The sequence below is a fragment of the Thunnus thynnus genome, chromosome 11 (assembly GCF_963924715.1).
Source record: "Thunnus thynnus chromosome 11, fThuThy2.1, whole genome shotgun sequence".
Lineage (NCBI taxonomy): Eukaryota > Metazoa > Chordata > Actinopteri > Scombriformes > Scombridae > Thunnus > Thunnus thynnus.
The window spans coordinates 1,421,437-1,436,116 of record NC_089527.1 but is presented as its reverse complement, the minus strand read 5'-3'; the positions used below and the strand labels follow the sequence as shown (position 1 = coordinate 1,436,116).

Below are 14,680 nucleotides of genomic sequence, written 5' to 3'. Positions count from 1 at the left end.
AATATTAAAATCACCTACTATAATTACTTTATCAAACATAATAGCAAACATCCAGAAGACACATTGCAGTGTTTGTGTTTGTTTCCACCTGATGAATCTAAGTCCAGTTCAGTTTTAGCTCTGCTTGGTCTCCACAAACTCCTGAGAAACATTCGTGTCTGATGTTCATCAGCAGCTCGTCTGTGTGAGTCTGCAGGTTGCTGCTGGGCAGGTAGAGTACAGCAGCTTTATCAGAAAACTGCTGCTGTGAAGCCATTTGTGACTTTATTCCTGTTTCGTTGTATTGCATTAAAGATATTTATACATTTAATATATTTATTTTAATTTCTTATGTTCCTTTATGTACATTTTTATTTACATTTCAGCCTGAAATAGTACAATTACACCTCTTGCCTAGTAACCGATAATCTTACTGCTAATTGGACTGGAGACAAAACAGTCACTTAGGGTACATCTCAAGTCTCTTAATTGATATTCCCTCGTTCCTGGCCCCTTGCCTGAACCGGAGGTTGTTCTGGTCTGCTGTTTTGACAGGCGTTCCAAGTCTCTTATTTCTGTTCCGAGGAGTGAGGAAATACCAGAGCAGCCTTAACAGAAGTCTTTTACCAGCCAACACAACCCTTATTGGATATCAGTTATTGGAGGCTGCAGTTGATGGACTGATCTGATACATCACAACATAACTGCAGACAGATTACAGATTAAACTCAAGTGTATCCCATGTTTTATATTACGTGTGTTTTCTGACTCATCATCTAATTAAAAAAATCTGTGTTAATTGTCCGTCTGATCAACAAAAGAACCATAAACAACGTTCTACATTTATTAGAAAGATTTTTCTTTTCATGATCTGTTATATGCGTCTGCATATTTCTGGCTTTGTGCGTACATACAGTTCTAGTCATGAATTTGCATAGAGTTTATGTATCTGGTCGCATAACCCGATATTCTGCCTTTTTATGAATGAGACGTCAGGTTAGCAGGGCTCATCATAGCCTCTTTTCAAACTTTCTTTTCAGCAAAAGTAGCGTTTCATGTTTTATTCTCAAGAGACATTGCAGTGCAACGCTGTTCTGTAACATTAATTACTAAACTATGTGACCATTTAGGAGGTGAGATAGATTACATTAGAGCTATGGCTGAAATAATGACTATTACGTCATCTATCGCTGGATGTCTCCCCACTTCAAAACTCATCCCAGTGCCACTGCCTTATACACACCATGATATTCAACATGTCCCTCACCCAGTTCGTGGTCCCTCATGCCTAAAGAAGTCCACCATAGTCCTTGTCCTTAAGACTTCCAGATCCTCCTGTGTAAATGATTACCGCCCCGTAGCCCTGACCTCCCTCATTATGAAGTGCTTTGAGAGACTCATGAAGGACATCATCTGCTCCTCTCTCCTTGCATCCCTTGACCTCCTCCAATTTGTGTAGTGGACCGGCAGATCCACAGATAATGCCATCGCTCAGGTCATCCATTCTACCCTCACACAGGCCGACTCCGGCAGCGGAAACTACACCAGATTACTATTCATTGACTGTAGCTCAACTTTTAATGCAGTTGTTCCCCTCAGGCTGGACTCTAAGCTCAGGGATCGTCGTCTCAACACTGCAGCTGGGTCCTGGAATTCCTGACTGGCTGCCCCCAGGTGGTGAGGGTGGGCAGGTTCACCTAAGGCAGCCTGACCCTCAACCATAGACTGTAAAAAATATGGACGTTGTCACCGTGACATCACCCATTGGTTTCTGAAGGGCAGTTCATTGTGGGCAGCTCCAGCTGTCGTCATCTTGGCAGCGCCTGACTCCACCTAACTCCCAGCTAATCCAAAATGGGCAAAGAGGTGGAGCTGAGGCAGCCGAATGATGCCTTGTTGCTGAAACAAGCCACCTAGTGGCTAGCGACCTGTCACTCAAAGTGGCCATGTCCCTAATTATGTATAACTTTACAGCTTAATATAATTTAAACGGGTGAATTATTAAAAAAAATTCACCCCCCGTATAGTTGTCATGAAAGGGGAAATTAGCTACAGAGACCAAAACGTGTTTTTTGTACCAGGCTGTAAACATGTTTATTTCTGCTGTAAAGGGATTGACTCACTTTTGGAGCCTCAAGTGGCCATTTGAGGAGCTGCAATTTTTAGAACTTCAGCCTTGGCTTCATTTTTCAGCCCCAGAGGTTGCCGCTTGCCCTCAGCACTGAGCCCCCCCGACGCTGCTTCTTGAGCCCCCTGCTATACTATCTTTACACACAGCTCCACCTCCATTATTAAGTTTGCTGGTGACATGGTCTCACCTGTCTATATAAAGGAAGGAATCTCTGTCTGTCTGTCTGTATGTGTGTATGTAGGTTTGTCCTTCGCATATCTTGATAACCATTCATCCATTGTTTGGATCAGCGGTTCTCGAGAAATATATAAAAATAAAGGTTATGTTGATAACGTTGATTTGCTTCTTCTTCTGCCTGTGGTGTCAATGAGCAGAAATACAAACAGTGCCATTCTGCCATTGCAACCCACATTGTGGTCGGAGGTGGGATTACATTCATAGTGTTAATGACTTGATATGACATGTTTGAGACTTAAGCTCTACTATTGAAATGTGGCATGTATGTTCAAGACTTAGTGCTGCATGTCTCAGGCACATTCAGAAATATATAAAAATACCTCATAAACAACGTTGCCTCTGCTTCTTCTTCTGCACATGGATTAGGGAGCATCAGTAAATTGTAGCATCAGTAGTCTGCATGAGAGGCGTTTAGGGGAGAGGCATAACTCTCTCTAGGTATTGAGAAGTCAGCCCATTCAGAACAGGCAAAGGCACTGCACTAGTCTCATATAATGATGAGAAGGCCTACCTGGAGGACTTGTATCCTGTGCAATATGTTCATGTTCAGGATGCTGGGAGTCTGTCTGTGAGGACTTGTCAGCCTGTGGAGAGACAGGAGGTGGTTGCAGAGCGGTCAAAACCACAGTCTGTATATAAAGATGGACGACGCGTTTCCACTTCCAGCCGCCATGCAAAATGAATCCAAAATATTGCATTATCAATAATTGTCAATAATACCGTTAAAATAAATCCATCAACATAAAAATATAATTTGATGTTTATGTTTGAGGTAGATTATGTCCATCTCTGCTGTCTGATCAACATCAGCTTGTATTCCTCTGACTCACTGAATCAAACCTCATTTGGGAACATTTGGGAACATTTGGGAATTGTTTTGCTCATTTATGACATAATTTTTGTTGGCAGGTGAGATTTGTCCATCTTCCATCTGCTGAATCCGTGCTGAATGCTGCAATGATGTCAGTTACCACTACACCAAACGCCACGATTGGTCCAAATCACAAGCGGCTGTTGATTTAAAAAGTTGCACTAATTAAGCAAAATTGCTGAAAGCTCTCACAAATATTGCAGAGATGAATGAATCCAGGAAACCGCGATGAAGGTAAACCAGCCAAAACCAGCCACTAACATGGACGGTGGTGTTTAGGACCTATACTGCAACCAGCCACCAGGGGGCGATTCAATTATATAGAGTCTGTGGTTGGAGCAGATACCAGGTTTGAGAGCGTAAGTGTCGCTTAAAAAACAGGAAGTGTTGAAAGCTCCACTCTAAGTGGCCGAGACAAACTCCACTCAAACCTACCTCTGACTAAGTTATTTAATTAGAATTGGTGATAAGTCAAAACACGGTCAAATGTCTTACACTATTGCGGAACGTGTATAATTTGTATTGAACTACAGCTGAACTTTCAAGCGAGACTAAACAAATACAAAAAATCACCTAGGACATAGACAACCGGTAGAGAACCTGAGGCCAAAGGGAAGCTGTGGTTTTCTGCACCTGACAAACATCCCTAAATTTAACATAAAAGTATAGAAGTTTCAAATGTTCCATGGAATGTGTTGTAAGTGACAGTCAAAGAAAGGTCACTGATTTGTGCAAAGTCATAAAACATCAGCATGTAGCTGGTAGATGTTCTGGATATGGATGTAGGAATGTAAGAAGGGGGAGATGTATTGATATAAAAGGAAGAGCCAAGAGAGTCTTGGAGAGTCTTTAGGTCCTTTTGCCAGTTTGCCTTTTTGCATCTTTAATTTTTTTACCCAAGTATTTGTATTTTACTTTTTTATTTATTTATTTTACTCATTTTTGAAAAAAACAAATATTGTATTTTTATACACTCCAACCATAGTTCCTGACTTGTGCTCATCTCTGAGGTCTTCTAGTATCTCCACACATGTGATAAAGGAATAATTTCAGTACAGAATCAGGTTGAACGGTTTATTATAGTTGTTTAATTGGCTAAACTGTTAGGGCCAGGGCATCGCAGCCCTCAACCACCAGAGTGGGCCTCCTCCAGTGATGACCTGTTAGAGGCCATCTTGGAGGACTTTCAAACCTCCAACACCTATTTGCACCGATACACTTCATTGTGACCCTGCTGTCAGGTATTCCTGTGTAAACCAATGAACCCACACACATCCTCCATTTTAACAGCTACGACTCAGACAGTGTATCAACATCTGTCATTTATTAGTAAAGCAGTAGTTACAGCTGACAGCAGTCACTCCTCCAGCAGAGAGGTCATGTGACGCCCACACTCTGCTGTGGTCAGATGACGAGGGAATAGTCTAAACTCTGATTGGCTGAATGATTACATATTATTCAAAGATCTCTACAGCTGCAGAGAGTGAAGCTTGTTTGGTTTCTCACATGTGAACAGACACATTATAACATGTTGACTAACCTGTGTCTTTGCTCCATCATCACTGCTCTGTTGTCCTGAATCCTTCTTGTCTGATGACTCCTGCTCATCACCTGTGGATGCTGACGGGATGGAGTTACCTTCCTCTGAGGAAACAGCCATCGTATTAGACAAACATTTGGATCAGGTTCATTCATTATAATATATTTTATTTACACTGGAAGTCCTCATCAGCAAAAGGTCAAATGGATTTCTGTATTTCTGGTTCATACAATGATTCTCTCTCACACATTAAAATGTAAATCAGCTGCCCATGACTACTGTTTGTGCTACAGTTTGCTTTAGACTGGTGGTATTAAAAGTTGTAAAGTTAATCATAGAGACAAAATACACTGAGTGCAAAGGTGTAAATTACGATAATAATCAAAACCGGCCAGTAAAACCGCCCCAAATATCATAATGATGAATGAAAAATATTAACTATTATAAAACATGATGAAGTGGTTGGTTTTTTTGATTCAGTGTAATTAACAAGCAAAAAACTAAAATGTTTTCAACCCCTCCCCGCCCCGGTATTGTGACTCTTGGTTGTGCCCAACCTATCCTCCCGCCTTCTCAAGCAGCAGCAGTAACTGCTGATGAGAGCGATAGCGAGCTGGCTTATAAAATGACAAGACCAACCAACTATTTTAATTTGTTGGTTGGTCAACAACAAAGACAAAAATCTCTTCCCAACAGGAGGTTTTCTACTGCCATGACTCTACTACTCACGAGTCAAATAATTGAATGAAAGTCTTATTTTCTGCTGTGTCATTGTGTTAGCTGAACTGTAAGCTAGCTAGGCTAACATTAGCCATCATATAATCAGACTACTTTTACCGGAGCTACTCACAAATTGCGATTATCTTGCTAATATTAGGTATAACTGCTTTTTATTTCTAAGTTGTATCTTATATTTAATCAGATCCATGAGGGTGAATGTAGCAGCAGGACAGGCAGGATGACCAGAGAGGGAGAAGAGTTACAGGTGACCAGGTTTTGAGGTCATAGAGTTAAAATGCGGTGGCAAGCAAACACTGTTGAGCAGGTTAAAAGACATGTAAGAGTTGTCCAAAGAAGTGTCTTACTTTTTGTATGTGGACCATGTGGTTTCCTCACAGTGAGACACAGGGTGAGAGCAGTGGCCCAGCGGGCACGGAGGGGAGAGCATAAATGCTCTGGCAAAGAGACAATTATGAATATACTAATCCAAACAGTCAGGAAAGTTACCTAAATGTGATTATCAGGTCCCTGATTGAACACCCCCCCCCCAGTGTTCAACCCAAAGTTAAGCCCTTGACTGAGTGCCAGGTTTAATTAAGCTTTTGAACTGTTTTCTTGGCACAGACATGATGCATTATATCTTATATTAGCCATGTGATGTAGTTATCAAGGTGAGGCAGACTGGAGTGACTGTCTGTAAGTGTGACTGTATATCATTAGGTAGAGACATGTGCACAAAGGTTGTTTATGTATTCTGTTTGATTTACATTTTGCAATTAGAAACCATTAGTTTTGTGTGGAAAATTCTCTGTCTCTGGAAAGCAGGTGAAACCAAGCACAGTTTGGATTTAGAAGAGCAACAAGGAAGGATATGTTGGAAATATGGGTCTATATATAACTAAACCATTTCTAGAAAGAAAAACCGAACAGTCATTAATGGACCTGATATCTGATTATTGTAACAGCAAACAAACTTGGGCTGAATGTTACTATTTGTGTTGATCAAACCATTAAATCTAAAGTTGACCATCAACTCACTACAGGCTGCAACTGGAGACATTCATAGTAAGTGTTTGAAAATACAGCTGGAGTTTTAGGAGTTGACTGAGTAGTGAACTGCTGCTTTAGTAAATTAATACACACAGGATTGCAACTGTAACTCAACGACAACTGCAGCAACATTTTCTTTGTAAATCTGGCCCTGAGTGATCAGCTGAGTTCAGTTCAACAGTCCTGCAATTAATTCTCTCTTCATGAAGTTGATGATGTTCAGTTTTTGTTGAACATGTTTTAGAGACATGTTGATTCCACTTTGTGCTCATTTTGGAGACTGGAGATTGTGATGCTGTTGAATTATATTATAAAAATTCTACTATTTAGTCTACACATGTTAATATAATGCAATTCATGCCAAGTCTGTACTCGGTGATATTAATGAGTTGTGTGATTTAATATGACTCATCAACAGCTACGTGTAGGGGAGACCGGGGATGGTTGTAACATGGGTTAGTTGTAACACTTTCAATTTCTCCAATCAGGAACAAGTTACAAATCACCTGATTCACTCTGCACATGTTCAATTTAGTACTTCTTCCACATGTGAGGAAGTACCACCCTGTGGCAAATACAGCTGATTTGAGAAAGAAAAAACTCATTTTGAGGTAAGAAAGTAATTTTTTTTACTTCATTTATTTTTGTGATAGCATTGCCCGCTTTGTAGATAAACTCATCAAACTTAAATCATGTTAATTATGTGTCTGTGTAGATATCTTTCATGCAAGTTGTTATTGCTAATGTTTTAGTTGTTAGCTGTAAGGTAAGCTGGTTCATGGCTACAAGAGTCTGGGTTAGTTGTAACAACATGTGAAAAAATGTTGCAACCTACCCCAAGCAAAACATTTCATTGTATATATATGTTTACTTTGAATTTCAGTATGCCTAGGTCCTGTAAGAGAGACTGACATGGGGGTGCCTCTCAACATTTTGAAGAGAGCATCAAATGATGTAAAAGAGCGGGGAAAGAAGATTGGGTTTGGTGTATGACCTGTAGTCTGTGGGCCCACGGAGCCTGCACTCCAGGGATGCCATACATTTGTCACCACTGTGTGAAGCTGGTCACATTTCCACATTTTTTTCAGTTTTATTATAATGTTCAAATGTTAGTGTGACACACACACACACACACACACACACACACACACACACACACACGCAAACACATCCCAATTATGTTAAAAAGTCCTTTAAGTGCTGAATAAAAAGTCTTCAATATCTTAAGTTTTTGTCACATTTCATAACGTTACATTTCACCCCAGGGTATGTTACAACTAACCCAGACTATGGGGTCAATTGTAACATTTCACTCCTTGTGTTTGAGACTAAACCATGCATTTTCTGTTTGTGTTGCAGAGATAACAGGTACACCAGTTAATAGCAGAAACATGTCACTAGTTTGCATCACATTTTGAAAGCAGTGGTTTAAAAGAGCTCCAAGCTACAGACAGAAATGTCAAAAATGTTACAACCATCCCTGGTCTCCCCTATGTTGTTTGATGACATTCCTTTCCAGATTATCTAACTCTCGTCCAAGGAGACAGCAGCAGGAGAAGACTGCATTCCACCTGCAATCAGTGATGTCGCTTGTACGTTTGCAGTCTACTGTGTAATTATACTGTTTATTCAGCTTTGAGAAAGCACCACACTCTCTTTAGCTCAGTGCTTTTCTGCACATCAGCCTGGTTCCACACAGTCATAGTCAGATTTATGTTGTGGGGATCAATGAGTCGTGTATTGTGACTACTGTGCTCTGTTTAGAAACTCAGGTAAAAGTGTTAAAGTAATAGTGACATTTGGGGACAGGTGACATTTTGTCGTGACACAAAGGTGAAAGTTATGCTGTTTTCTAAGAGTATGTTTTTGTTTCACACGAGAAACCATCTCAGTGATGAGGACTAACTGGTTTGTTTTGCAAATGTACGTCCGGCTCCTTTCATCTGACAAAGAGCAGCACACAGCTGCTTCACTAAACGTTTCAATGAGAAGCATCCAGGACTGTCTCCATGCAGTGAATCAAACAAATACACCAGGCACTTAGTCCCCTGTGTCCAGATTTATGGTAAAGTGGAACTGAGATCCCATATCAATGCAAACACCAACCTCAACTTATTATCTACATGGAGAATTATTTTCCTGCACCATATGACACAAAATCCTGCCTGAAAATTAAGTAAATTACTAAAACATCCATTTAGCTTTTCAACTGTACATACATACTTGTATATTCATTAAATACTGCACAAAAACAGCATGTAATAACACATTAATGTTTCTCAGACACCACAGCACATCATACTGAATAATCAGAGGAGAGACACCCCTACCTGTAGAGCTGTCTGCTTCCCGAACATCCATATGTTTACTGTTGTAGAGCTGCAGCAAAGTGGAATATCAAGTTCAGTTAGTGTCTTTTACAAAGTATCCTCCCAGTTCATGCTTGTGTCAGATTAAGGAACCACATGACTTACTCTGAAAAACTCATCAGTCCCTTGTTGGCATCTGTGTGATTTGATCTTGTTACTGTGTCATCAAGGCAAAGTTCTTTATACAAATCTCAAACATGTTCTATACAAGAAGCCTCAACTCTACACACACAGAAAATACAGAAAGTGAAAAATCTGTTGTCTACAGTCTGGCACATATTAGCTGCAGAAGTCCATTATTTACCAAGATCGCTGCCTCCTGTGGCAGCTCACATGATTTACCAAGCTACTCATTTTGCTAATTTTGAGAAAGTTGTGGCAAGACTACAATATAATAATAATAATATTAATAGTAATAATAATAATATTTTAAGATGAACATTTGCTGATTGAAATATAATTTCTAAACAAACCAACATGATCAAACTCTTCGTGATGAAGAAACATGTCACCCAGTGCAGTGGTGTGGCTCACTGACATGTTTTTAGTAGTTTTTGGACAACAGAGGTCTACGGTTCAGAGGAATAAGCAGTGTTGGGAAAACTACTTTAAAATTGCAGTTTACTAAACTACTAGCTACTTCACAATGAAAAGCAATTAAAGTACATCTTGACTACTCAAAAAAAAAAAAAGCTTGTCATCTAAAATGACAATCAAAAAGTAAAAAAGTCTGGAGTCTCATATTGTTACACAGAGGAACAACTGAAGTGACACTGAGTAAAGTGTAGGTGTATTTGATTTAGGGACTCAGGCAGACCAATCCTCACTTAGGCAGCCTGAGGATGTGTTTTAAGGAGAGGAGAAGGAGCAAATGTTGAGGTGGAATCAGGAAAATGTTACATTTCCATGGAAATTCATAGTATTCAATCATAGACATCTTAGTTGCAAACCACAGGTGCTTTTAATCAAATAGCAGGTGATTGTCATTAAATGACGACCCTGGCCAATGAGCTGTTCCATTGTGTCATACTGTACAGCAATAAACATCATGAGAATACTATTTTCAAGATTCAAGATTTAGTTTGTCATTTTCTTGTGTATTTGCATACAGAAGCCCACAGCAGTGCAACAACAACAGAGAGGATAAAGATATACTGTATATCTAAAAATTCACTTTAAAAAATTGATAAAAACATATAAATCCCATGAGAAAAAACAAAAAAAGAACGAGCAGTTAGCAGCTCTGTGCATTAAAGTGGATGTAAGTTGGATGTAAACAGTGAGACTGACCAGCACTGATGGGGGAGTTTATAATCCATTTTGCTATCCAGAGAGTGAACATTAGTCAACTTGATTGTTGAAACTGCCGGTTTGTATGGGTTAACAGTTAGCCTAGCTTGCTCCGCTTCCGCTTCCTGTCGCACCACTTTTGATGTTTCCTCTCCAGCACAGCTCCGGTAAAGGCCGTGGTCTCCTTTGGGTCCATTGGGCGTAGCAGACCAAGCACGCTCAGCTGATTTAGCTCCCAGCAAGTATTTCTCGTAGCAAAGGTCTTTGTTCTGAATGTCCAAAAGAAACTGGTGATCATAGACATATTTCCCTGCACTCCACACAATGACACTGCATAGTCAGAACTAGGAGAGGACGCTGCAAACGCTGGTCGCGCCACTATCACACCAGTTCATGGAGAAAGAGAGTGAGAATACCACCAACAAGGACCCCTTAATTTCTCTTCTTGTCTTCACACACACAAAAAATGAAATATGTAGTTTGTAATTAACTACCTAAACTACATGACCCAAAATAGTTAACTACTGAAAAATCTGAGTGTAGTTGAATGCATTTCCCTTGTTTTTCTCATTTACCAACAATTGTCTTTTATGATTTTGTCTGATTAAAGTTCTTTATATTTTTTCTTTATATTGACTGTGAGTGTCTGTTATGTTGGCTCAGGATCCTTATTGAACCTGCTATGTAAATTAATTGAGAATATACAGTATCTCTATTAAACATGTGCATCTTTGCTGTTTGAGTGCTGTGGAGGTTGGATGCATCTCATAACTTCTTTTTATGTCAGCAAGGAAGTTGACTTGTCATTCAACAACAGTCAACCACACCGTGCCCAAAAATGTACAAGGACCTGTTGCGTTTCTTCTAAGTCATGTGGTTCATTAACATGACACAAATCGGACTGTGGGAGGAGACTTTATTTTATGCACTTAATTTAACATTCTACTTCCACATTCTGCAGCAGTACAGGTATGGCAGGAACAATGGGACGTAAAGGTAAGAAAGTCTCTGTGTGGTGTGGAGTAACTGAGGCGTCTCATGATATTTACTGTTGACATTAATGTTTTAAATATCTAAAGAAAAATGAACTAGTTTCATTCTCAGTTGAGTTTTCTCTGTTTATCCGTTAGTTTGATTTCAAAAATATTATTTGACAGATTTCTATACATGTTTAGAGGAAAGTTTTGGTGCAAAATGCTGGACTCCTTGACCCATCACATTATTATTTATATGGGCCAAACTGGTTTCTGCATTAAGAGATATTTAGTTTTTTATATTTTGTTATTTAATATTTCTGGGAATAACAATTTTTAAACTGTAATCTAATAACTGCAAACCCAATCTTCAAATTATTTGGTACTGTTGGTGACGTAAATTGACCAGGTTGTAAAAAAGTTATTAATGTATTCCTTTGATATACTGTATCATTCACCTGTGACTGGTTTCCCAATTGAAATGATTCAGATTAAGAACCAAAACTCTTTAACACATCATGCAACAGACACAAATTTAGACAACAAGTGCACATACAGTATCAACTAGAAGCAATCCTGCAATCTTCCAGTGAATTAAAGAAGCCATCTCAATTAGATATTAATTTTTCTGTCTCCAGTTTCTTTGATATTTGAAGTGAAAATTAGTTTCATTTCATGTAAGAACATTAGTTTCACTTTGAGCATTACAGGGTGTGCCCCAGCAGCCTACTGGTGAAGAAGCATAGCACATAACCACTAAGGTTGCAGTTCCATACCAGCTGCAGGCATTTGTTGCGTATCATTCTCCTCTCTTGACCCCACTTGCACTCTCAACTGTCAAATTAAAAAAGAAAAAATGCTAAAAACTAAATTAAAAAAAAAACTTTATCCTGCAGTTACTCCATCAATTTAAAGGATCAGTTTACCCAAACTGCAAAAAGCATATTTCCTCTCCTCCCCCAAAACATGTTTTATTTGTCCAGGTTTCAGATGTCTGTCTCTGAGATTTCAGACTACAACCTTAAAGGATCAGCCTGGCAATTTTTCTATATTTTTATTCTTCACTGTTATTAGTCTTTGGAGATTTGTTGACAAGAAGATTTGTTGAAAAGAGGAAAAATATAGAAATTTGCAAGACTGATCCTTAAAACCCAAGGTCACTTGGTTGACCCCCATTCTAGTTATTGTGAGCCTACAGTGTGATAAAATGTATGATGTCTGGTGACAGTGAATCATCATGCTTCAACAACTTAATAGATGATTGTTTTTACTGACATGCTGACAGTCAGGTAGAGTTCAGGAAACACGGTGTTTCGACTACAGAGTGAACATTGAGCACAAAGCACAATTTAAATACTTAAACTATTTTTATGTTGTCTATCTTTCAACTTTTAAACATGATGTTATTATCTCTTGTCTTCCTTTCTCTCTGTTGCAGGATTGCTCGGTATAAAAAAAAAATTTAATCAAGAACAAAGTAAGAAAAGCAATGAACATGAAATAAAACTGTAAAAAGTGTAAAAATGTATTATCTTATTTATAAACCCACTTTTATTCTTACATACTTTTTTGTGCAAAGCAGTTTTATTCTTCTATTGTTGTTCTATCTTAATTTCTAGATCATCTGCCTCCGCCTCCAACCAGTAAGATATGATCAGAACATTTCAGAACATCCTTGAGAGATTTTTACTATAATCATTATTTATAGCTGCTATGTTGCAGCTTGATGCTAAAACCATTTAAATTCATTTCTTCCCTCATCAATCTACACTCAATACCCCATAATGACAAAATGAAGACAGAATTTTAGAATTTTTTGCAAATTTATTGAAAATGAAAAACTGAAATATCACATTGACAGAAGTATTCAGACCCTTTGCTATGACACATTTCTCTTGATCATCTTTGAGATGTCTCTACACCTTGATTGGAGTCCACATGTGTTTAATTCAAGTGATTGGACATTATTTGGAAAGGAACACACCTGTCTATATAAGGCCTTATTTCATATCAGAGCAAAAACCAAGCCATGAGGTGGAAGGAACTGCCTGCAGAGCTCAGAGAAGGTTCCTTAGAGCTCAGCGGCCTCCATAATTCTGAGATGTAAGAAGTTTGGAACAACCAGGACTCTTCCTAGAGCCGCCCGGCCAAAGTGAGCAATCAGGGGAGAAGAGCTTTGGTAAGAGAGGTGACCAAGAAGCTGATGGCCACTCTGGCAGAGATCCAGAGATCCTGTGTGGAGATGAGAGAAACTTCCAGAAGGAAAACCATCACTGTAACACTCCACCGATCTGAGCTTTATGGCAGAGTGTCCAGACAGAAGCTTCTCAGTGAAAGACACAGTAAAGCACCTGGAGGAGTCTCAGACTGTGAGAAACAAGATCCTCTGGTCCGATGACACCAAGATTGAACCGTTTGGTCTCAATTTTAAGTGTCATTACTGGAGGAAACCAGGCAGAGCTCATCACCTGCCCAGTACCATCCCAATATCATCCCAATACCATCCCAACAGTGAAGCATGGTGGTAGCAGCATCATGCTGTGGGAGTGTTTTTCAGTGGCAGGGACTCGGGGACTGGTCAGGGACTGGGGGACTGGTCAGGGTTGAGGGAAAGCTGAACAGAGCAAAGTACAGAGATTTCCTTAATGAAAACCTGGTCCAGAGTGCTCAGGACCTCAGACTGGGCTGAAGGTTCACCTTCCAACAGGACGACGACCCTCAGCACAGCCAAGATAACTCTGTGAATGTCCGTGAGCGGCCCAGTCAGAGTCCTGACTAGAACCCAATCAAACATCTCTGGAGACAGCTGAAAATGACGTCTACCGACTGTCTCCGTCCAAACCGACAGAGCCTGAGACGATCTGCAGAGAAAATGGCAGAAAATCCCCAAATCCAAGTGTGCAAAACTTGTTGCATCAAACCCAAGAAGACTCAAGGCTGTAACTGCTGCCAAAGGTGCTTCAGCTAAGTACTGAGTAAAGAGTCTGAATACTTCTGTCAATGTGATATTTCATTTTTTCCTTTTTAATACATTTGCAAAAATTCTGTCTTCACTTTGTCATTATGGGATATTGAGTGTAGATTGATGAAGGAAAAAATTAATTTGAATGATTTCAGCGTAAGGCTGCAACTAACAAAATGTGAAAAACATGAAGGGGTCTGAATACTTTCTGAATGTGCTGTATATGGTACATGATGTTAATGAAATCATTTCTTCAAATATAAATAAATTAACTATTGCTATTATACAACTTTCTCCTCAGCTTTTGAAGAGCCATGGAGGAAAATATCTTGGGGGTAAGTTCATGTAAGAATCAGTGTAATTTTGATGTGTGTGCTTCTGCTCTGTAAAATATCATATATAGTATATACTGTATATTTACTGTATATATACAGACGGGTGGCAAATGCAAGGAAAAACTGGTCCAGGTCCAATGCTAGACCCCTACAGTGAGGGGGTCTGGTGGCTCTGTAATGCTGTGGGGGGCATTTTGCTGGCATGGTTTGGGTCCACTTGTC

General features: G+C 39.4%; 1 protein-coding gene across 1 annotated transcript in view; it reads right to left on the bottom strand.

Moving 5' to 3' along the window:
• LOC137192182 (titin homolog) overlaps nucleotides 1-14,680 on the bottom strand; it is a 196,854-nt gene that overhangs the window by 65,756 nt on the left and 116,418 nt on the right. The window contains exon 28 of the mRNA XM_067602693.1: nucleotides 4,759-4,862. Within this exon, the coding sequence (XP_067458794.1) occupies nucleotides 4,759-4,862 (104 nt within the window). The remainder of the gene's footprint in view (nucleotides 1-4,758; nucleotides 4,863-14,680) is intronic.